Source organism: Agelaius phoeniceus, chromosome 9 (genome assembly GCF_051311805.1).
Source record: "Agelaius phoeniceus isolate bAgePho1 chromosome 9, bAgePho1.hap1, whole genome shotgun sequence".
NCBI lineage: Eukaryota > Metazoa > Chordata > Aves > Passeriformes > Icteridae > Agelaius > Agelaius phoeniceus.
This window is the reverse complement of record NC_135273.1, coordinates 33,675,297-33,699,168: the sequence shown is the minus strand read 5'-3', so window position 1 is coordinate 33,699,168 and position 23,872 is coordinate 33,675,297. Positions and strand designations below refer to the sequence as shown.

Here is a 23,872-nt window from a genome sequence, read left to right as displayed (position 1 = left end):
ACAACAACTGTAGGAAAATCTACCAAAACCAGCTTCACACTGATGAACCAGAACTGCAAAGGCTCTCAGGCTGTCTCTTGCCTCATCCAAATCAAGCAGTCCTTGCTGCTTTCACACAAAGCTCACTTAACTTCCAGCAAGGGGCGCTTTGCTGCTCCAGACCTCTCCAGAGAGGGAGCAGCACTGTGGGCACACTGGGGATTGTGGGAGCAGGGAAAATAGACAGGGAAAGGAGGATGGGGGTGCTCAGGAGAAACCCCTCAGTCCCCAGGGAGGGAATGGGAAGACAAAGAGGTGCAGCAGGGATGGAGTTACTGGATTAATGAAGGTTTTGGGATTAATGACAGCAGTTCATCACCCGTGGCAGAGAGCCCTCCTGAGACCCAGCTGTGGCTGAGGGCCCTTCAAGCTGCCCAGTCCTCTCCTCCATGCCCTTTCCAAAGGTGCAGCACGCTCAGGCTCTGGCACACCCTCATTTCCAGCAGGAATTTGCCCCCAGGGCTTTCCAAGCAGGTTCTCTCTCTTTCCAGGAGAGAGCAGTGGGTTTATCAAACACAGATCAGGGCAAAGCAAGCCAAGGGCCAGCCCAGCCCTCCCACAGCCTGAGCAGTTCCCATCCCAAGGCAGGTCCTTGATGCCAGGACAGGGATGGATGCAGCAGGAGTGTCCCTGTGTGCCAGGAGTGTCCCTCTGCTCTCAGGGGGCTTCATCACCATGGCAGGGACACCTCCCACTATCCCAGGCTGCTCCAATCCCATCCAGCCTGGCCTTGGGCACCGCCAGGGATGCAGGGGCAGCCACAGCTGCTCTGGGCACCTGTGCCAGGGCATCTCCATCCTCCCAGGGAACAATTCCTGCCCAAAATCCCATCTGATCTTCACCTTCACACACCTCACCAGGACCATGAACAAACATCTCCTGCCCACACTGAAACATCAAGCCCATGGATAAATGCCCAACCCCTGGTCTTCACCAAACCCCTGGCAAGATCCAGGATATCTGCAAGATTTGTGTTCCTAACCATTGGACTTCCCAGTTTTTCCCCATTTCAGATGCAGAATCTACACCTGAAATGGAGTCAGATGATAGGCAGGAATTTTGTAGGTGCTGGGCCACAAAAACCCCAAATAATCCTATTTTTCTTACAACATCATTAGAAGTCTTACTGGAGGAAGCCCATGAGCAAACATCTCCTGCCCACACTGAAACATCAAGCCCATGGGTAAATGTCACCCCAGCCCCTGGTCTTCACCAAACCCCTGCTAAGATCCAGGATATCTGCAAGATTTGGGTCCTAACCATTGGAATTCCCAGTTTTTCCCCATTTCAGATGCAGAATCTACACCTGAAATGGAGTCAGATGACAACACCAGCACAAAAGCAGGAATTTTGTAGGTGCTGGGCCACAAAAGCCCCAAAATGTCCCAATTTCTCCTGCAACATTATTGGAAGTCTTACTGGAGGAAGCCCATGAACAAACATCTCCTGCCCACACTGAAACATCAAGCCAATGGATAAATGCCCAGCCCTGCCCAAACCCCCGGCAAGATCCAGGGCATCTGAAAGATTTGTGTTCCTAACCATTGGAATTCCCAGTTTTCCCCATTTCTACACCCTGAAATGGAGTCAGATGATAACACCAGCACCAAGGCAGGAATTTTGTAGGTGCTGGGCCACAAGAACCCCAAAATTACCCTATTTTTCCTGCAACATTATTAGAAGTGTTACTGGAGGAAGCAGGATGGTGGAGTGGGGAAAAGCAGGGAAGTTTTAGGTTGCACAGGGAACTGTTCATGCTGCAGCTCAATCAGCCTGCCTGCGAGCAGCTGGGATGTTTTACACCCTAACAAGAGGCCAGCCCCCTCACCAAGCCAATCCCATATCCTAAAGCTTCTTAAATTCAAAAATAATCTGTGCTCCAGACCATCTGCACAGAGCACCTAAGGAACTTCATGAAGGGGATCCTTTTTAGGAGGTCCTTTCACCCCCCAGCTGCTCAGGATTGCAGGATTATTTGCAGGATTATTTGCAGGATTATTTGCAGGATTATTTGCAGGATTATTTGCAGGATTATTTGCAGGATTATTTGCAGGATTGCCCCTTTTTCCTTGCACAGAGGAGCTGCCATGCCCTGGGCATCCCTCTGGAGATGAGGGATTGCAGGAATGGTTCTGGTGCTGCATCCTGGGGATGCTCCTGAGGAAAGGGACAGGGGCTGGGAGCCCTCCCCAGGCTCAGCCAGCCAAGCTCCACGGCTCCCACCCCTTCCAAACATTGTTGCTCCCACTTATCACCCAAAAAAAAAAAAGTATGAATAAATAATAAATAAAATAAAAGAAGGGACAACATCAATTTTTACAGTTTCCCACAAAGATAGCGTTTTACAACTTGCTCTTTAAAACATGGTATTTTTCATGAGCCCTTCAGAAATAAGAAAGCTTTGTGCTGGGGATGGAGGGAGGGAGAGGGGTGGTGAAGGAAAATGGAACAGCACAGCGATTTTCTCCTCCCCTCCTTCCCCAGGACAGGAGGGAAGGAAACACAAAGGTAAAACTCACTCTGCTGAAACAACCAGCTGGATTTTCACAAATCCCATGGGAATGCTTCATCTCCCCGGCTCCCACCCCACAAAAAACAACACCAAAAAAATTAAAATTAAACCGTTTCAATGCAGCAGCTCTATCCCACATGCACGGAGCATCCCGAGCTCCTGCAGGATGCTCCGGGGAGATCCCGGGCTCGGTGCGAGCAGCCAGCGCTGCCAAGGGGAAAAAAAAAAAGGAAAAAAGGGAAAAAAAGGGAAAAGGGAAGGGAAAAAACAAGGAAAAAACACAACCCAACAACAAAGAAAACGCACATCAGCACAGGGAATGTCCCGTTCCAGCATCCCTCTCCTCCAGCCGATGGCTGGGAGAGGCGATTTGGGCAAGGAGAGGTGGAATGTAAAGAAAAGAGGGACTGCGGGTTCAGAGGGTTGCAGCAAGTAAAGAATCAGAGGGGAAGGAATAAAATAAAGTGTTTTCTCGAAAGGCTCCGGGCAAGTTTGGCGCTCGGAAAGGCTTTGCCTCCCATGCCGCTGATGTCGGGAGGGGATTTGAAAATCCCACCGCTGGCACTGCGGCTCAGCCCCCGCGGCCGGGACCAAGTTCCAACCCCGCTCATCCCAGAAACTTTGCAGCTTTGCCGGCAGCCCGAACTCCAGAAGGGAGCCGGGGATGGGGGCAGGACAGCGGGCACCACGGCTCATTCCCAGCGGCATTTTTGGGCAAAAGGCGACAAAGGTTGGGCTCCCCCTCTCCTGGCAAAGGAACGGCCACGCTGAGCGAGACCCCCCGCCCCAAATAACAACAATGAGAGTACGGCTCGATTCCTAAAAAGGTGTTTGTGGCTGGAAGCAAACCGGGAAGGTTTGGGAAGGGGGAAGCCGCCAAGAAGCTGCCTGGGAAGGGAAGGGCAGGGGGTGATGCCTGCATCCCACCTGGGTGAATAAAATCCCGAGGAGAAGCGGCGGGGCATTACCTGCGGTGGCTGTCGCGGAGCCCGGTGTCAGCGGCGACCCCCCATGCCCCCCCTGCGCCCTGCGTGAGCCGCGGGAGGAGGAGGAGGAGGAGGAGGAAGGGGAGGGAGGGAGGCGCTGACGCGGGCGGCGCAGCGCCCCTCGCCCAGGTATCGGGATTTGGGAACCGGCTCCTCCTTCCCCCCATCCCGACCCCTCCCAGCCCCCCAGAACCCCCTCTCGCCCCCCAAACCCCGGGCTGCCCCCCCCTGCTCAAACCCAACTTCAGCCCGAGCAGCGCCGGGTACGGAAAGTTTAACTCCGCCTCGGTGCGTTTCATTCTCTTTGCTTTTTCTCCATTTTTTTAAGGGTTTTTTTGGTTGTTGTTGTTGTTAGAATTGTTGTTTCTCTGACCTGTGCGCGGGAGCAGCTGGCAGGGCTCGGAGCAGGGAAATAAATCATGGATGAGCGGGGGGAAAGCGATCCGGGCACGGCTGCCAGGAGAGACGCACGGACAGAGGGACGGACGGACGGACAGACAGAGGTTCCAGGCCAGCTGCTGCTCCCCCGAGCCTGTACCGCCGTGCCACGGTGCCCACCGAACCCTCCCGTGTCCCCCCGAGCCTGGCAGGACATTCCTGCCCCCACCCCAACTTCCCCAGCAGCAGCTTTTGGGAAAATGGCCAAATGCCTCTGTTTCACCTCATTTCGTGCCACCTTGGAAGGGACAAAGCCAAAAATCCACCTGCAGTGACACCAAGCCTCACACCCAGGGGGTGAATCCACATTCCTGGATCCCAGGAAGGGGCAGGGCTTTGGGTCTGTGGGGGCTTTACCACCCCATCACAACCACTTGTGATTAAAATGCTAAATAAGCACAGGTTATGCTGGTAAAGCCCATCCTGAAGCCTTGCCTGGGAACCACAGAATCCCAGAATGGTTTGGGTTGGATGGGCCACCAAAAATCACCTCATTCCACCCCCCTGCCATGGCCTGGGACACCTTCCACAGGAGCAGGGGGCTCCAGGGATGCAAGGACCCTTCCCCTCCACTCACCTCCTGCAGAACAAGTAGGCAAATACCCCCAAAGCAGCAGCAGGAGGGGGTAATTAAGCCTTTACCTCTCTTGAGCAGCTTCTTCTAATTATTCCATTAGCACAGCTCTGGGGTTGATTGGCTGGAATTGGGCACAGCTCTGCTCCTGCTCCTCCCTGAGCTGGGGAGGACCAGGAACACCAAAGCCCCACCAGAGCTGGCCCAGCTGCAGGCACTTGGCAGCCCAGAGCCAGCCCTGGCACAGCTGCAGCTGTTTTGGGGCTAAAACCCCCAGTTCCTGAAGGCAGTGAGCTCTCTGCAGCTCATTAAGGGGCTGGCAGGTAATTTCCTCCCTTCACACCTGGCCTGGGTCAGGTTCCTTCAGGAGCTGGCCTGGGGTCAGCAGGAGTGCAAAGGGTGCAGGTGTGACCTGGCTGGGGCTCTGAGCACCCTGATCTGGGGGGTTTCTGTCTCCCCTGGGGCCTTCATCCCTTCCTTGCCCTCTTCATCCTCACGCCGTGCTCACCCCACAAAGTCAGGGAGTTAAGGAGGGGGGAAAAATGGCAAAAAGGGGAGGAACCAAAGCAAAGCACAGGTGCAGGTGTGTCTCAGGCCCTGGTGCTTGTAGCTGCTGTGACTTTGCACAGGTGATGTCTCACTTAGGGCCCCTGCTGATAAATTCAGGTCAGGATTTTTATTTAAAAAGGTGCACACCTCTCCTCTGGCAGGTGCCCATGCCTTGGCTTCACACCATGGATTTCTGCTCACATCCTGACTGCTCTGAGGGTGTTTTACATAAACCAGTTCTAACAAAGCTGAGCTCCTCCTGGCCTGGGCTCCCATTCCTGATGGAGTTCAGGCTGCAGCCTTTCCCATCGAGGGGAATTTCAGTGCCCAGGCTCACAAAACCCACAAGAATTCAGTGTCTTGTGCTCTGCTCTTCTTGGGTCCTCCTGTGCATTGGCTTCATGGATTTCTGCTCACATCCTGACTGATTTGAGGATGTTATTCATAAGCCAGCTCTGCCAAGGCTGAGCTCCTCCTGGCCTGGGCTCCCAGTCCCATTCCTGATGGAGTTCAGGCTGCAGCCTTTCCCATCGAGGGGGATTTTAGTGCCCAGGCTCACAAACCACCCAGGAATTCAGTATCTTGTGCTCTGCTCTTCTTGGGTCCTCCTGTGCCTTGGCTTGATGGATTTCTGTGCACATCCTGACTGGTCTGAGGATGTTTTTCACAAGGCTGAGTTCCCCCTGTCCTGGGCTCCCATTCCTGATGGAATACAGGCTGCAGCCTTTCCCATCGAGGGGGATTTCAGTGCCCAGGCTCACAAACCCCACAGGAATTCAGTGTCTTGTGCTCTGCTCTTCTGCCTGGTCCTCCTGTGCCTTGGCTTCATGGATTTCTGCTCACATCCTGACTGGTTTGAGGATGTTATTCATAAGCCAGCTCTGCCAAGGCTGAGCTCCTCCTGGCCTGGGCTCCCAGTCCCATTCCTGATGGAATACAGGCTGCAGCCTTTCCCATCAAGGGGGATTTTAGTGCCCAGGCTCACAAACCACCCAGGAATTCAGTATCTTGTGCTCTGCTGTTCTTGGGTCCTCCTGTGCCTTGGCTTGATGGATTTCTGTGCACATCCTGACTGGTCTGAGGATGTTTTTCACAAGGCTGAGTTCCCCCTGTCCTGGGCTCCCATTCCTGATGGAATACAGGCTGCAGCCTTTCCCATCGAGGGGGATTTCAGTGCCCAGGCTCACAAACCACCCAGGAATTCAGTATCTTGTGCTCTGCACCTGCCTGTCAGGGTTGGTTTCCATCAGGCAGGGCTGTGTGCAGGCTGGAGCTCAGAGCAGCTCACTCAGAAATCCATGGTGCTCTGAGAGGCAGCCTGTGGGAGATGTGCCTTTCCACAGGCTCAGGGCTGGGGAAAAAGAACAAAGTGATGCTTTGTGAGCAGGGAGGTGCTGCTGGGATCACAATTAACCCCAAGGCCAAAGCGGGGAGCTGCAGGGCTGGGATACCCTCCCTGCTATCCCAGCCTTTCTGCACAGCCTCCTTACAGGCAAACCTGATGGTTTTGGAGGCAGATCCCGTGACCTCCCTTCTCCATGCTGCCTGTGAGCACAGAGCAGCTCAGCAGAGCCTTTCACAGCCTCCTGGCACCACTCACTCAACCTTGAAATTGTTCTGCAGGGCTTCTCCCCCTCTCATTTCCCACCCAGGCATGGAACATTCCCTCATCCAGCCCTCCCCACACTGGCTCACTCCTCTGCCTGTGAGAGCTGGGATCACCACTCGGCTCTAAACAGATGAAATATCACATGGAAAGCAGGTAAAACACAGAAATGTGCAAAATCCTGCCCTGCTAAGGCCCTGAATTAGCTCTGCTTGCCATAGAGCACATTCTGCCACAGCCTCCAGGGTCTGCATGGACAAGCAGCCCATGAAATGTTGTGCCTTCACTCATTTCTTCACACTGGAGTCTCCCACAAGGGTGCCGGGAAGTGCTTTCCCAAACTACCATCCTTTTTTCTTTTTATTTTTCAGTAAATAAGACCTGTGTCAAAGTGCAGGGCTGGTTTTGTGCTCAGAATAAGCAGCCCATGCCCCCTGCCCCCATTTTTTTGGGGTGATTTTGTCCCCCCAGACCACAAGCCCCAGGGGAATGGTGGCATCCTCACTTTCCCACAGCTTTCCAGGTGCAGAGTGGGTTGGGATGGTGGCAGCTCCCTCTCATCCAAGTCACAGAATTAATTTCTAGAGCCATCTTGGAGTTTTCTTTTCAACCACCTGTGCTGTGGCTGACACCGAGCTGGCTTTTCCAGTGTGAAATTAATTTCCAGGTCCATTTCACACAGAATTTTAGGGCCAACATTAGGATCCCGCTGGTTTTTTTTAGGAATTTCCGAGTGAAGGAGGCTGGTGAGAAAACCAAGCAAAGTTCAGGGACTGCTGGAATTCTCTCTCTGAAGAAGAAAAGAACAGAAAGAGCAGCTGGGTTTGTTCTGGGTTTTTTGGTTTTTTGTTTTTTTAGAAATAGAGAAGTGCTGGGTTTCCAATTGCATCTCTGCAAGGTGATCTCATGGAGACAGCAGAAACTGGGCTCACCTTTTCAGCCCAGACCTAATTCTTGCAGGACCTGCTGGAGAGCCCCAAGCAGCCTGCTCACAGCATTGTCCCCTCTTAGGGGCACTGAGAGCCAGGCTGGGCTTGTTAGGGCCACAATGGGTTAATGAGGGTAAAAAATCCCCTTTGGAGCAACTCCCTGTGCAGCTGGCAGCACTTTTCACTCAGCCCTTGTGATTTCCTGTGAACTGGGAGAGGGTTCAGTGATGATCCAGGTGATCTGGATCAGCGGCCACAGTGAGGGGACACCTGTGGGACCAGCCTGGGTCCCTTCGTGCCACGCACCTGAAGCGCCTTTCCCCTCCTGGCTCTGAGCCCTGCCTGGGATTGTTCCCTCCCCTCTTTGGGTTTATTCTTTCTTCCTCAGCAGAGGAAAAGGTGCCATCTACAGGCACAGAGAGAGAACCCACAGCACAGCCTTGCCCGTGTCCCCTGCCACCACACCCGCGGCTGGGCCACTGGGAAAAATGTGTATTTTCTGGTTGGCTTTTTGCAAATATTCAAATGAATATTGTATGTGTTGTGTTAGAAAGTTATGCTGTATTAATTCTCTTAAGTACTGTGTTAAATATAGTTTTAGGATATAACAAAATGTTAAAATAGAAACTATGTATGTGGGATATTTTTTTAAGAAAGGAATGAGGTAGCAGCCACAGGACACCCAAATCTCTCAGAGAAAGAGAATTTATTGCTCCATTATCGAGTTCTTCCTGCCTCACTCAGCCCTGAAGACTCAGTCAGGATTCAGAGGAAGAAGCTGACACTGCCCAGACAGAATCCTGGGTTTGAATGGAATTTATGCATCATGGATGAGGTGTATGAATATGCAACAGGCTGTGGCTTTTAAGGGTTAATCCTCTGTTAACGTGGGGCCTTTTTTGGGCTTATTTTGCCCAGAAAGAGGCACCTGGACTGTCTGTAACTCTTTGTTTTTATTGTCTTGTGTTGTCCTAATCCAAATTGTCCAAATTATTATTATTCTAATTATATTACTATTTTTATAACCATTTCATTATCATTAAATTTTAAAATTCTAAACAAACAAGTGATTGGCATTTTCACAGCCACCTTCCCTGCAGTGCCCTTGGAGCTGCTTGGTCCCTGTTTGGGGTCAGGGATCACCAGGGGGCTGTGCCAGGAGGAGGAGGACGAGCTCCCTGCTGCCAGCCCTGGCCTTACAGCTGTGTTTAACCTCACTGCTAAGACAGTGAAACTCAAGATAAAAACACGAGGGAAGGTGACCACCCCTCTCCACAGCCTGGGGAGGACCAGCAAAGGGGACACAAAGGAACTTTGGGCAAGGGAATCCTGGGGGGCTCCTGTGCTGCTCACCCAGGGTCTCACACTGACACCGTGCTTGTCTTCTGCCTCGCTCTCCTCTTCAGTTGCCTCTCATTTAACCCATTTTGACCTTTGTGATTTCAGGAGGCAAGCCAGGAAAATAAGAAGCTGCAGGAAGAAGGGCAAATAACACCAGATAAATTGTCCTCTGTGTGAGATGGGGACAGAGGTGACAGGAGCAAGGGGGACTCCTGGAAGGAGGGTGAGTGCTGGTGATGCCTTGTGAAGGTTGGCCCAGAACAGAGGCCAGACAGAGCTAAAGAATAAAGCAGGGATTTATTCAAAGGATCTCCTCAATGGATCCACCTTGGGCAGCACAAGAGCCCAGCCAGGGCTGCACCCAAGATGAACCAAAATGGGCACAAAATGAACCCAAGATCAACCAAAATGGTGACAAAATGCACGAGCACTCCCGGGGTCTCTCCCTTTGATCAGTTCTGCTCCATTTGCATCTTGCAGTTCATTGTCCCATTCCAGCTTTAGCCCCTGCAGTCCCATCCTTGTTTTTCTCTCTCCAGCCCATGGTGTTTGTGCTCTTGGGCTGAGATTTGGATCATTTGTCCTTGGTCCCCAGCTGGAGCAGGAATTGTTTTGTCTCCCTGCTCTGTGCAGAGCTCACCATCCCCTCATATGAAACCCAGACCCACACACTAAGGCGGCACAGAATGTGAAAAATATAAAAGTTAAAACCTGAGACATGAGGAGGAACCAGTGCAGAGCCCGTGGTGCTCAAGATTGCCCCAGGAGAGGAGGAAAGCTCTCCCTAGGCCGGGCAGGTGGGATCCCTCCTCTGACAGAGCCACTCCTGCTTTAAAAACCCTTCCCATTCCCGAGTGTTTGTCACAGCAGCTCCATCCCACCCTGCTGGCTGTCCCGAGCTGTGCAGCCAGGTGGGGTCACAAAACCCAGGATGGGAAAGGGGTCAGGGTGCCCCGTCCGTCAGCAGGGGGATGGCACAGAGGGATGGCTGGCACGGCTCTGCCCAGGAATGCTCCAGGAATTCTCACCCAGGCAGCCCCAGCTCCTGCACTCCCCCGCCCTGGCGTGATAAATGAGGAGGAAAAGTTTCTCATCTCAGTTTGTTCTCGCAGCGCCGTCCAACAGAGCACAAGGCTGTCTAATCAGGAGCTACAGTCCTTCACCATCTGTTTGGAGCCTAATTACAAATGCAGAAAAATAATGTGCTTTACAATTGCACCAGTAAATGCTGTAAATGATTTAAATGCATGCATATGTTCCCTGCAGAATTCAGCATGCATCTGCGACTTCTTCTGCTCACATTAGGCACACAAATCAAGGGAAAAAATACCCAGATCTGATGAACAGCATGTCCCTAGGATGGTGATTTTTATCCCTTTTTTTTCCCTCCCTGCTGGAATGGCAAACAGGGCTTTTTTGTAACAATTCATCCAGCAGCGTTTTTCTTTGCTTCCATTTTAAAAACTGTTTATCACTGCTGTGTAAATATAGTACAAATTACTCCATAAAACAGGGGAAAAGGAGAACAGCAGCCGGGCAAGCCTGCAGCTGGCTGGCAAGGTTTCAAAGGCAGGGTTTGTGTTTTTCCTCTGGGGCACCCCTCGAGGGGCAGGATCAGCTCAGCCCCAAGCCCCCAGTGGCCACTTGGGTTTCAGGGAATCCCAGAATGGTTTGGGTTGGAAAGAGACCTTAGAGATGGATCAGCACCGTGGTGCTGCTGCCCTTTGGCCACCACCAAGGTGCTGCTGAGGTGGTTTCAGAGGTGCTTCCCACCTCCCAGGGGTCACAGCGCTGCAACAAAGGCTCTGCCAGCAAAGGTTGGTGCCACAGATGGACAGGGGACACTCCACTGAAGGAGGACTGGCACTATAGGACATGAAACAACACAAGCACACACACTGCTGCTCTCAAGGTGGAAGAGGGAAGTTTATTTTCTGACTCCAACATTGATAGAGTTCCAAAAGTGACAGTGGATTGGAGGGTGAAAGTGCCACCTCTCCAATGTGACTGTGTAAGCAGGAGCCTGAGGATGAGGGAAGAGATGAGGATCTGACTCCATGTTTCAGAAGGCTGAGTTATTATTTTATTATTATATTATAACTATACTAAAAGAATAGAAGAAAGGATTTCATCAGAAGGCTGGCTAAGAATAGAAAAAGAAAGAATGATAACAAAGGTTCTGTCTCAGACAGAGTCTGAGCCAGTTGACTGTGATTGGCCATTAATTAGAAACAACCACATGAGCCCAATCCCAGATGCACCTGTTGCATTCCACAGCAGCAGATAACCATTGGTTATATTTTGTTCCTGAGGCCTCTCAGCTTCTCAGGAGGAAAAATCCTAAGGAAAGGATTTTTCATAAAAGATGTCTGTGACATCTCCAATGTCACTGGACAAACCAACAGTCCATCAAATTTCTCCTCCTCCATAAAAGAATGAGACACAGTGAGTTATTTACAGAAAGTGTGTGAGAAAGTTTACTACAAGAATGTAAACATCAGAAGGCTGAGAAAATATTAAAAAATCAGGGTGACAGAGGACAGCCCAGGCAAGGCTTTGGAGAAAGCCACTTGCAGCATAGCTCACATAATAAAAAATATAGAGCTGCATAACAAAACTTCCCTTTCCTCCTGCAGCACATTTGTTTGCTTCCAAGCCCCCAACACCAACACTAAACCTGGTCCAGCTCTGCAGCAGGGAGGTGAGGGGGGACAAAACCAGGTCAGGCACAGGCTCAGTTGGTCTCCTTTGAGCAGAAGCTGCAGCAGATGCATCTCCTCCCCTTTGTGCCCTTTCATCCCTTGCTCCCTGCTGCCTTTGCTGTGCTGCTTTGCCAGCTCCCAGATCCCTTTCCCCCTTGGCCAGCTGGATTGAGCTCCAAAGGCTGCTGGAAAAGGCCCTGTGGGGCAGGCACAGCATCCCCTCTGTGCTGGGCTGCCAGGACCGGGGCTCTCCAAACCCTGCCTCGTGGTGCCAGGGATTTGTGGGCTCAGTTTCACATCTTGGGCTCGCCCTCAGGAACTCTGCAGTGCCTGCATGGCTCATTTCACACCACAGAGGAGAGGGGGCTGGTTCCCTGTGCAAAGCACAGGGTCCTTCCCATGCCAGGCAGATCAACACCTGCCCTCCTGGGCTGGGAGATGGGCAAACAGCCCTGCTGGCTGAGTATGGCTTTGTTCTTTTTATTTAAGCTTTCTGATGTTTACATTTTGTAACAAAATTTTCTTGTGCACATTTTTGTAAATAATTATTGTGTTACATTCTTTTTTGAAAGAAGAAAAATTTGATGAACTGTTGGTTTTGTCCAGTGTCACAGAAGTAGCACTGTTATCCTCCAATCTACTGGCATTTTTGAAAATCTCTAAATGTTGAAATCAAAAATTAAACTTCCTTTCTTTTTACCTTAAAAGTTCCAGTGTCCATGTCATTTTATTTTGTGTCCTAGAGCGACAGCTGAGGGGATGGTGATAGGCACAGAAACAAAATCTGGGAGTGCATTTTCAGGCAGGTGAGGGAGACACCTGGACCCAGGGTCTGTCTCTGGAACTCAGCTCTGGGCAGCAACTGCCTCTCCTAAAGCTCTTGGAGAACTGGAAGGCAGCTTTTGTGGCACTGTGATATTGTATGGAAATCCTTTCACTAGGATTTTTCTCCTGAGAAGCCTCAGAAAAGAAATGTGGACAGTAATTATCTGATTGCTGTGGAATGTGGTTTGGAGGTTGCTCACCAACAGGGGCATCTTTGATTGGTCTCATGTGGTTGTTTTTACTTGATGACCAACCATGCTCCAGCTGTGTCAGACTCTCTGGTCAGTCACAAGATTTTATTATTCAAACTTTTCCAGCCTTCTGCTGAAATCCTTTCTTCTATAGCTTAGTATATAATTTCTTTTAATGTAATATCTATCAAAATAATAAATCAGCCTTCTGAAACATAGAGTCAAGATTCTCATCTCTTCCCTCATCCTGGAGACCCTCAAACACCACCACAGGTTTGGATCCCTGCAGTGCTCCTCCTGCCTAGAGCATCATTCCAAGCCTTGGAGCTGGGCTCCATGGCTGCTTTTGATGCCAAAGATGCATTTATCCCAATTTATCCCAGGATCATGGGATAAGTTTGGGTTGGAATGTGATGATCACCTAAGCTCCATGGGCAGGGACACAACTGCACCCACCCAGGCACCAAATGCAGCTGCACTTTTATTTTATCCCAGCTGCAGCAGCCTCATTCCACCCCTCCAGCACCATTTCCCTCCTCATCCCCCACAAGGTTTCCTTACCTTGAGCTCCTTGGCACGGCCCATGCTGAGCAGCAGATGTGGCTTCTCCCAGGCACTGTCATCACTTCCCTGCTGTTCCCTGCAATTCCCTATAAATTATCCCTCTCCTTTTGCAGGGGATCACCCACAGCTCATGGCTCAGAGGCCTGGCAGCATCCACCCCCCCCATCATGGCATTCCCACCAGCTTTATACCCAGACCTGCTTCTCACCCAATTTGCATCTGCATTGATTCTCCTCCTCATTTATTAACCCTCCTCAGCTGCATGCCACCAAAACCAAAGGATAAATCCCCTTTTTGCTCACTCCCCTCTGCCACAGCAATGCTCTCCAAGCAGTGATCTCAGGGCTGCTTCACCCAGCCCTTGCCAGGGATTTCTCTGAGTTTACAATCCAAGCTGGGAGAAAGGGATGGCCAGAAGGAAAACTGCAAGCTGAAACTGCATGCATCAGTGCACCTCCAAGAGAAATCATTCCAGACACCAGCAGTTGCACAGGATCAGGAATTCTCTTTATTAGCAACAGTACCAGATAATTAAGCTCTCCCTCCAGAGGAATTTGGGCTGTAACAAGGAGAGGAGGAGCAGAGATGCAAAGCAGTAAAAAACCAAGCCAAATCTCATCATTCCTTGCACTGGGGGGAAAATGCACAGGGTGAAGAGAGGCTCACTGAAGGCCACAAAGGGAATTTTTGGTTGCCAGCACCAGGCTGGGTTGGGCTTTTTGACCAGCTGCTGCATTATTCCAGCACCAGGGAGGGGATGGGAGCTCTGCACCCCAACCACAGCCCTTGAGTGGGTCAAGGCAGTCCCTGGAGGCCAAAGGGCTCCAAACCCACCAAAGGGACAGGATTAGGAGCTCACACATTCCACAAACTGCACACCCCACACATTTCCCACTTTGAAATAAAAATCAGCCATTGAGCAAAACTCTGTGTGTGTGTGCATTGCCAAGGGGCCCAAACCAAACACTGCTTTAGGGAAGGATTTGGGTACAAACCCAGTGTCCAGCACACCCACATGGCACCCTGGGGCATGGATCCTGTGCTCTCCCCACATCCAGCAGCTCCACCACTCTGTGGGCAAGCAGGAGGTGCTGAGAGAGCATCCAGCAATGGAGCTTTGCTCCTAAGCCAGCCTTAAAGGAATTCCCCAGGCAGCATCTCTGAGCATCACTGCACTGCCAAGCTCTGCCTTTACACCCTTGCTGATCACTTCACCTCTTGCAGAGCATAAATCCAGCCAATTGGAGAAAATAAATACAATAATCAGATTTAGTCCAGGCTGTGCTGGCATATGGGAGTTGAAATGACTTTAAAAGCCAGTTGTCTTTGGCTGGGCCATATTTTTGGGTGTCACAGTAGCTCACCCCTCTGAAAACATCTGGAGGCCATATGGTGCCTGTCTACATGAATTAAGCAGATTTCTAGTGTGAACCTCACATCAGGGCCTCTCTCATAGCTCTTCCTGGTTCTCACAGAGAGCACAGACTGAAGACACCCTAAAAAACTCAGGTTAGGCTCACTCAGCATTTCACTTGCCTTGGGGGTCACACCAGAGTCACAGCAGGAAAAATGTTGCTCTCAGCTTGCCCAGGGAATAGTCCCCAACACAAGTGGCACCATGCTAGGAGGTAGATGATCCCTCAGTTCAATTTTATGTGGAAAAATTAAAGCAAGAAAAATTCCAAGTGGAGCATTTTCCCTTATATATATATAAATTTTTTTGTGTGCAATGATTGTATGAAATCTGTGCAAAACTGTGCCCCAATCCCTGGGGCAGCTGCTACTCCTTCCCTAAGTTGTGAGCAGGTGCTCCAGGGCTCAAATCCCTTTTAGTTCAACACCACCATCACAGCTGAGTGAGGAGTGAACCCTCCCTAAGACCACCCAACCCCTGAAGGGCTGAACAGTGCAGCACCAAAACCCAAGGTGCCCCCAAAAGCCCTGGGTGCAGTTTAAAACCACTGGCACATGGGTAAGGGATGGTGTCCCCGTGTCCCTGGTGCTTCCCTGAGCTCCCTGGGGAGATGAGGCTGCTTTGGTCCCTGCTCCATTAAACTGGGGAGTGACAAAGTCTGCCAGAACCTTCCCAAGCACAGGAGATGCCCCTTCCCAGAAGGGAGATTTTCCTTCTGCATCCCCCCTGGATGCAGCTACCCCCTGCCCAGACAGGCAGGCTGCCCCCAAACCCTAAATCCCCAACAGCAGCACCACAAACTGAGGGTATCCTCCTCCTCCTCAGCTGTCCCCTCTACACAAGGTGCACCACAAAAACAGCACAGGCAGAGCCCAGAGCCAGCCCCAGCACCAGGTAAAAGGACATCACCACCCCTGCTGCCTCAGCCAGCTCTTTGGGCACGATTTTGGGGCCGTAGACCATGACCAGAGTGCCCAGGTAGCCATTGCTGAGCCCCAGCAGGGCTGTGAACACCACGGGGTAGATGTCCCTGTTGAACAGCACGGTCCGGATGTGAGCCCGGGGCTGGTAGTTGCTGAGGATGAAGAGAGGGAGGAGGATGGTTCTGAGGAGGACAAGGGCAGGCAGCAGTTTGCTCTTGGGGCCTGGCACCTGGATCCAGGCAGTGACCTGCCTCCCACACCAGTCAGCAAAGTTGTACAGGAGGAAACAGGTGAGTGGGGTGAAGTACTTGGTGCTCCACGGGCTCCCCGAGGCTTTGCTGACAGACTCGATGTTGGAGGAGAGGGAAGGGAAGATGATGATGGAGATGAAGAAGACATAGAAGAGGCAGAAGCCGAGGAGGGCAGTCTTCTGCAGGATGGGGCGGAGTGGGGGGATGCCAGCACTCCTTGTGAGGAAGGAGGAGGAGCTGACGGGGCCTCCTGGCTCTGCCTGGTCCTCCACGGAGCTGTCAGGGGGCACAGTGACCAGAGAGGGGCTCTCCTTCTGGCTGCTCAGGTAATACCTGCAGAGAGAGACACAGGGGAGCATGGGGGAATGCAACTGAGCTTTGGAGAGAAGCTGGAGACACAGGGATGCCTGCTGGACCCAGCAACTCCACTGTCACTGTCATGTTTTCTGAAAAATCCCCTCAGCAGGATTTCTTCACCTGGGAAGATGAGAAGCCTCAGCTTCTCCTGTGTTTTCTGTTCTGGAATGTGGTCTGGAGATTGTTTAGCCAAACATGTGAATTGTTTTTACTTAATGACCAATCACCATCAGCTGTGTCAGACTCTGAGGAGTCAGTCACGAGTTTTTTATTATTCATTCTTGCTAAGCCTTCTGTCTGTATCTTTTCTCTCTTTCTTTAGATAGTATTCTTTAATATAAGGATATAAAATAATAAATCAGATTTCTGAGAACATGGAGTCAGATTCCTCATCTCTCACCTCATGCTGGGGATCCTCACAAACACCACACTCCACCACACCTGCAGCTCCCCCCTAGTAAAGAGAGGTGACCCTTGCACACCCACCATCCCCTCTCTGCACCCTCAGTGTTCACAGAGGGGACCCTACTGCATGCAGGCCCTTGGGGGCTCTGGGGGCTACAAGCACCAACCACACCAGGGGGTCACACACACCAGGATATGGGGACACTCCTGGCTGGCTGCCTCTGGGTGAGGGCTCTCTGCTGACTCCACACATTTTGGGAGAGGCAGCACTGGGGGGCCCTGGGAAAGCTTGGCAGAAACTCAGCACTTGGCTGAAACTCAGTTTCAGCCTGTGGTTTTGGTGAAAGGGGAAGCACGGCTGGCGGCGGTGACAGGACAGGGACCAGCAGGGCGAGTGTCCCATGGATCCCCAGCAATGCCACTGCCATCCCCCTCTGTGGCATGGCCCTGGCAGGCTGGCACCCACCTGGAGTACTCCAGCCTGGGCAGCAGCAGGTACACCACGATGCAGAGGACGATGAAGATGTCAGCAGTGAGGAAATAGGCCAGGGCGCTGTCGGTGACGTCGGCCGCCGCTGCCAGGTCTATCACAGAGGCCACGGCGCTGATGGTGCCACCCATGGCCTGGCCTGGGTGTGCCAACAGAGGTGGGCACAGTGAGGGACACACAGCAAGAGGGGCAGCCCAGAAACTGCTCTTCTGACATGCACAGGTCCCCAGGGAGCAGGGCCCCACATCCGGCTGCACAAACAAACTCCTCTCCATCTCCACAGCCCAGGTGCCATCCTGCACCCCTTCCAACCAGCACAGCACACACAGGGCTCAGGGCTTGCAGCTCCCCAGTCCTGCTGGGTTTGCAGCTCCCCAGTCCTGCTGCTGGCCTTGCAGCTCCCCAGTCCTGCTGCTGGCCTTGCAGCTCCCCAGTCCTTCAGAAAAAGTCCAAACCTTTCCCAAAGCCTAAACTTGGCTTCCCACTAGCATAATCAGCCTCCCTTCTGCACTCCCCCAGATGGGGATTCAAGGCACCAGAGGCAGGAATGCCATCTCAGGGATGTGGTGCTTTCCTTCCAGGAGATAAACTCATTAAAAACACTCCTGTCTCGGCCCCAGGAAAAATTTCACCATCCTGATTTTGCTCCCCCCCGCCCCCTTCTCCTCTTGGTTTGTCAAGCATTCCACAGCACATTTATAATGTTATCAATGCTCCAGGGAGCTCATCACTCACAGCTCCCAAGCTGCCCCTCATCACTCATGGAAATGCTGATCAGAAAGGGGCAGACAAGGCAAAGCTGCTAGAAATGACAGGGCAGGGAGATGTCATCTCCTTCCCTCCTTTCTCCCTGCACCCAGCAACACTCCAGGGTCACTTTATGGCTGTTGACAGAAACCAAAGCTCATGTGACCGAGCAAGTTTCTCCTTCAGCAACTTCCCTTTATCATTAGGACAAAGTTAAGCTTCTAACACAAACCCCCACATGACAAAAGCCCCAGAGAGAAAACCACAGAGCCGAGCAGGGAAAGTCCAAGAGCACAATCCCACTGGGATCAGCCAACCTGAGAGCAGAGCCTGCAGGTTCCTCATGGGGAAGCAGCTGCTGAGGCCGAAGATGCTGCTGGAGAAGACAGTGGAGGCACTGCTGACCACAGCCACGCAGCCCACAGTGAGGGTGAAGAAAGGTGTGGTCCAGGTGGAGGTGTCCACCTTGACCAGCACTGTGATCACCAGGAACACAGCCAGCATGACAAAGAGGGACGACAGGATCCGGACACTGGCAGCAACCCTGGGCAGCACAAGGGGAAGGAGTCACTGCTGTGCTTCAAACCACAACCTGAAGGTTCAACATGGGACAGGGGCAACTCCTGTGCTGGCAGAAAGGGTAAGGAAAATAAAGAGAGGTGGGAGGAGATGAGGAAGCAGCGAGGCAGGAGCTGGAATCTGGAGATTAGCCATGCAAAGCCACGCCTGCAAGCATGCAGGAGTTTGATGTGGGATAAGGAAGGGTACAAATGAAGGCAGGAGGCTGCTTGAGGTTTAAACCAAGCTTGCAACAGGGGGCAGCTGGTCCATTTCTTATCCCAGTTCAAGGGCTGGTAAGGCCAGGGCAAGGTGCTGCTCTTCCCTGGATGAGCCTGGCTTTTGTCAACCCTGATGACAATAAAGGTATTTTTAAAAGGCAAAACTTTTTGTTTCCAAACAATTAAGCAAGGAATTAATTAGGAATTTATTTACTCAAGCCAACTGCAGGCATGTGTGGAGCAAGGTGCTTCTCCCACTTCATCTCAGCTGGCTGCAACCCAGGCAGGGGCAAGGAGGGGAATTTTGGCTGCACAGGGAGGCTGAGCTAAGGATGCCCCATGGTTTCCCCCTGAGCTGGGAAGCTGGAAAAAAGACAGGAGCAAAGCCAGGGAGAAATGTGGCTTGGGTACTTGGGATCAGAGCAACACTTACTTGTTGACAAGCAAGAAGTTTCCAATCAGGCACAGCACCGAGGGTATGGTGGAGGCAATGGAGATGTAACTCTCAAAATAGTCCTGCCAGGAAAAAACAAAAGCCAAATAAAGTAAAAAACGTTGCAGGGGGAACAAAGACATGAATTTCAGGTCTTGAATATGAAACAACAGGGAGTTATGGTGTAGGTGTCCACCTTGTTGTGTTGTAGCCCATGCTGCAAATTGCTCAGGGCAATGGGAATTCTGGGATTTGCCCCTCCCATAGCCCTGGGCTGTTTCAGGAAATCAGGGACATAAATACAGAAGGAAAAAACAACCAGTGAAAGAAACAGCTGCCATGGTGCTGTGCACCATCAAAGTCTGTCTGCTCCCTCTCCTCTCCCCTGGAGGGGTTTGATCCCATTTTTTTGCTGCAGGAATCTCAGCCACAGGTAGGATGAGGCACACAAAGAGAAGGATGACCTACATGTCCACCCCTATCACACCAGGTTTTGATTTTCTGCACTGATCCAGCTGCAGAGATGGGGTCTCATCACATCCAACCAGGAGAAGGCACTTGGCAGGTTTTCTCTGCACAGTGCATTATTTTTTACAGCTTGGCATCATTTTTAATCAGTTTACAAGCACGTTCATCTCCTCTTCCCTATCAGGGGCTTCACTGGAAGCAACAGGAAATCCAATAATCACTCCTAGAGGGTCCAGATAGGCAGAGACTTAAATCTCTGTGCTTATGGCATCAGCTCAGCCAAGCAGGAGGCCCAAAGCTCTGTGGCCACATGATGAAGCAGGAGAAAAGACAAAGCAAAACACAAAGCTGGCTGCTAAAAGTGCAGCTTATTTACCCACCTACTTAAAGCTCCAAACCATCCTGGGGATACTCAGTAAACTTGCTTAAAAAGTTAATTTGCTTCTGCTTCTGGGGAGGAAAAATGACTTTCTAATGCTTTGCACCAAGCAGAAGTGTACTCAAAGTACATCCCAGGGAAATATTCATTCATTCCCAGCAAATGGGCTCACAGGAGCAGCGAGGAGAGAATTGGGCAAGGACTTAAGAGTCCCTGCATCACATTTTTAATGCAGCAGCACAATGGTGGGTGGCAAATTTAATCCATGCCTGGACCAGTGGAAAAGATGAGGTTCCATACTCCTCTCTCCTGCTTGCTAGGTTTTAATCCATCTGTAATGGCAACTCTTGTCCCTCCTTGGGTTTTCCCACCCTTCAGAGATATGCTTTCATTTTTGGCACTGCAGGACATACCCAGCTCTTCTCCCTTTCTGCTGAGCCCTTAAAATAAACCCCAAAGCAAACCTGGCATTTTCCTCCCACATCCAGGTCTGATGGGGGAAAGTGTCATCCCTCAGCCACAGAGCTGAGGCACATAATGGAAGTGTTTAACACCACATTAACTTCAAACATGCTGCCACCATGCCTTAAAATCCCCAAACCAGAACAAAGCATTGTGGTGGCAAACCCAGCACAAGATGCTTTTGCAAAGGAGTTTCTGTTCTGCTCCTGCCAGGCTGGAAAAGGAATCCAGGTATGTGAAGGTGCTGGAGTGTTGCTGAGCACAGGGAATGAGATCAGGAGCAGTGGAAAGGCTGGAGGCAGGAGGTGGCTGTCACTCAGAGTGCATCCTTCCAGAGTGCAGCTCTGTGTGCAGGTAACCCCTCCTGCTGCAGCAGCAGGGCACAAACTGGGCTGGCTGCTCTGATGCTGATCACACCCCACTGCCACAGAACAGCTTTGCCCTGGAGAGAGGAAAAGGCATCACTCCACAGCCACACAGGAAGAGCAGAAACACCTTCTCAGCAAAGAGATGGCTGATCCAGCCAGGAGCACAGCTGTGCAAGCAAACACCTGCTTCAACACACTTGACTTAAACCCAGCTATTCTCAAGAGGATCAGCATGATGTAGAGGCAGTGAGGAACATGTGGGATGCAGGGAATATGAGAGAACACTGTGCCATGTGGTGACAAAGCACCTTTCACCCCTCTCTGAGCACCCTCACGGGCACAGACACAGGGAATTTGGGTCTTCAGGCAGTGCAGGAGCTTGGGCACCTCAGCTTGATTCTGTTTCTTGCTTTACAGCAGCACATCTGTAGCATCCTGGTATAAGCACTTCCTCTCCATCAAAAAAGCAGCTGACACTTAACAATGAAAATTAAAAGAGCTGTGGGTGTACTGGAGTGAGAAATTGGAGGGGGAACACAGGCATCACACATGGCCCTGTGTTTATATAAAAACAAAAAGTGCCCAAACCACCTGAACAAGCTCTGCCACGAGAGGAGGATGTGACACAGCCTCAGTGCTCCAAAACCTTTTCCACAAAGCCACAAAGAAACAAACCCACAGCTTAGACAGGGAGGCACAGGGAAATAATATTGCTGTGGCAGGAGGAACAAGAGAGAGCAGCCTTTCTGGGGACAGAAAAGGGCCATTAACCTGCCTCATCCATCAGCCCATGACAAGCTCCTTGCTCCAGATGCCAAAGCCAGATGTTGATCACTGCAAGGAGATACTCATGGCACACCTGCCAGGTCATGAAGGACACAAAAAAAGACCACCACAAAGACACCTTGCACTGTAGAAATTGTCCTGTGAAAGGTTAAGCCCTAATTTTTTTTAGATTCACCTTAAGACTTAGCAGTCCAAATACAGGTAAAAGGCAGACCACAAAATTTTTTGAAGCATCTTCCCTGTGGCTATTTGTAAATAAATACCAAAAAAACTTTTCCCTCTGGGGCAGTGGAAACCTTTCCTTGCAGTAGGGGAGACCCTAGAGGATGTTCACTTACCTTCTGGGGAAGTGGAGGAGGAAAATGAGCCTGTTAGGAAAGAGAAGAGGTGATTTTTTTCTGCCTCCAAAGCAGCACTCACCCGCAGGTCTGAGGCCGCCTGCCCCGCCGGGCTGGGCTCATCCGAGCAGTTCTGCAGCTTGTACCTCCAGTAGTGTTTGGCCGTGATGAAGAAATTCCAGGGCAGGAGAGACCCGATGCCCAGGAGGAAAAATATCAGGTAGGCCCCGTGCCAGCGGTCCCTGGGCTTCTGCAGGCTGTACCCGCTCCCTACAGCGTCCTCCAGCAGGGGCTCCTGGTCCGGCAGAGAGCTGCCGGCTGCTGGGAACATCGTGCTGGCCCGCTGGGAAAAACAACAGGGACATTGTCACAGCAGGGCTGCTCACAAGCTGTGCCTCCAGCCCCCTGTGGCCCCAGGAAATCACAGAATCATGGAGCGGGTTGGGTTGGAAGGGACCTCCAAGCCCATCTCACTGCAGCCCGGGTGGCTCAAAGTCCTGGCCAGGGACACTTAAGGAGTCATTCCAACCTCCCCATACATGGCCAGGGACACCTTCCACTATCCAGGCTGCTCCAAGCCCTGCCCAACTCAACCCTAGGCACTGCCAAGGATCCAAGAGCAGCCACAGCTTCTCTGGGGACCCTGTGCTGAGGCCCTTCCACTATCCCAGGCTGCTCCAAGCCCTGTCCAACTCAGCTTTGGACACTCCCAGGGATCCAGGGCAGCCACAGCTCCTCTGGGCACCCTGTGCCAGGGCCTCAGCAGCCAAACACTGGAGGAGCGAGCCAGGTATGGGAAGGAATGGGGAAAGGGACCGAGATTCCGCAAATACCACCCATAATTAATAATTAACCCATCCCCTTGGACTTGTAGGAGTAAGAAATCTCGCTTAGCTCATGCCACGCTCCAAAAAACACCGAACAGCAGCTGGCAAACCCACAGCGCCGTCGGGCTCTGGAGAGCAAGGTGCAAACTCGTAGTAACGCGGCCGAGCTGTAGGAAACTACTTGTAAACCACTCGTAAACTACTCCAGCAGCAACCCAGGGCGACGTCAGCCGGCTGTGACAAATGACTCACAGAGACACAAGGCATCATCACCAGGCGCAGGAAAAACACCTGAAAACGCCGCACGAGCCGGCCCGGGGCACCGGCACCCTCAGAGCCTCCCACCCCGGGGCCGGGCCCCTCAGAGCCCACCGCGGGTAGGGAGAGAGCCCGGGGGGAGGAGGCGGAAATGCCGGAAATCGCGGATTTTGCGAACAAACGGGGAATTTCGGCAGCGGGGAGCACTGGCTGCCTCACTCCCTCCCCGCAGCCTCCCGCTCTACCCACGCGTACCCGCCCGACCCCGATACCGCGGCACTTACGGGGGTCCCGCCCGGCCCGGCCGCCTCCGCTGCCTCAGGGCGCTGGCCCCGCCCCGCCCCGCCTTTGAAGGGAATGCCACGCCCCCATAGTAATTGGCCACGCCCCTATAGGGCTTGGTCACGCCCCGCAGGAAAAGGGCGGGAGGCACAAGCTGGCCACGCCCCTCAGTGTTGGCCACGCCCCCTCCGTCCCAAATACCTGTAATAAAATGGTTATAAAAATAGCAATGCAATTAAAGTAATAATAATTTGGATAATTTGGATTTAGGATAATATGAGATAATTAAAACAAAGAGTTATGGACATCCAGGTACATTTTCTGGGCAAAATAAGCCCGAAAAAGGACCCACGTTAACAGAGGATTAACCCTTAAAAGCAACAGCCTGTTGCATATTCATACACCTCATCCATGATGCATAAATTCCATTCAAACCCAGGATTCTGTCTGGGCAGTGTCAGCTTCTTCCTCTGAATCCTGACTGAGTCTTCAGGGCTGATCGAGGCAGTAAGAAGTTTGTTTAATGGATATGATAATGATAATGGAGCAATAAATTCTCTTTCTCTGAAAGATTTGGGTGTCCTGCGGCTGCTATCTTAGTGGGAGTACCTCATTGCTCTCTTTTAAGAAAAGTATCTCACATAGCATA

General features: G+C 51.7%; 2 protein-coding genes across 2 annotated transcripts in view; both read right to left on the bottom strand.

The window, feature by feature from the left end:
• CDH23 (cadherin related 23) overlaps nucleotides 1–3,598 on the bottom strand; it is a 226,030-nt gene extending 222,432 nt beyond the window's left edge. Inside the window, exon 1 of the mRNA XM_077183497.1 lies at nucleotides 3,520–3,598. The gene's annotated coding sequence lies outside the window, so the exon portion shown is untranslated. The remainder of the gene's footprint in view (nucleotides 1–3,519) is intronic.
• Nucleotides 3,599–13,741: 10,143 nt separating this feature from the next.
• Nucleotides 13,742–23,296, bottom strand: SLC29A3 (solute carrier family 29 member 3). The gene is made up of 6 exons (XM_054637271.2): nucleotides 23,226–23,296; nucleotides 21,939–22,199; nucleotides 19,056–19,138; nucleotides 18,161–18,387; nucleotides 17,073–17,235; nucleotides 13,742–16,177 (listed from the first exon to the last, which is right to left on the bottom strand). Exons 2-6 carry the CDS (start codon nucleotides 22,185–22,187, stop codon nucleotides 15,505–15,507), a joined length of 1,395 nt encoding a protein of 464 aa, XP_054493246.2. The 5' UTR covers nucleotides 22,188–22,199; nucleotides 23,226–23,296; the 3' UTR covers nucleotides 13,742–15,504.
• Between the last annotated feature and the right edge of the window lie 576 nt (nucleotides 23,297–23,872).

What these genes read in the sequence shown, in the direction of transcription:
- SLC29A3 (XM_054637271.2), bottom strand. Translation starts at nt 22,187, where the DNA reads ATGTTCCCAGCAGCCGGCAGCTCTCTGCCGGACCAGGAGCCCCTGCTG. An exon ending in AGGCGGCCTCAGACCTGCGG is followed by an intron (nt 19,139 to 21,938) that starts GTGAGTGCTGCT and finishes TTTTCCTGGCAG; the next exon opens with GACTATTTTGAGAGTTACAT. An exon ending in AACTTCTTGCTTGTCAACAA is followed by an intron (nt 18,388 to 19,055) that starts GTAAGTGTTGCT and finishes TGTGCTGCCCAG; the next exon opens with GGTTGCTGCCAGTGTCCGGA.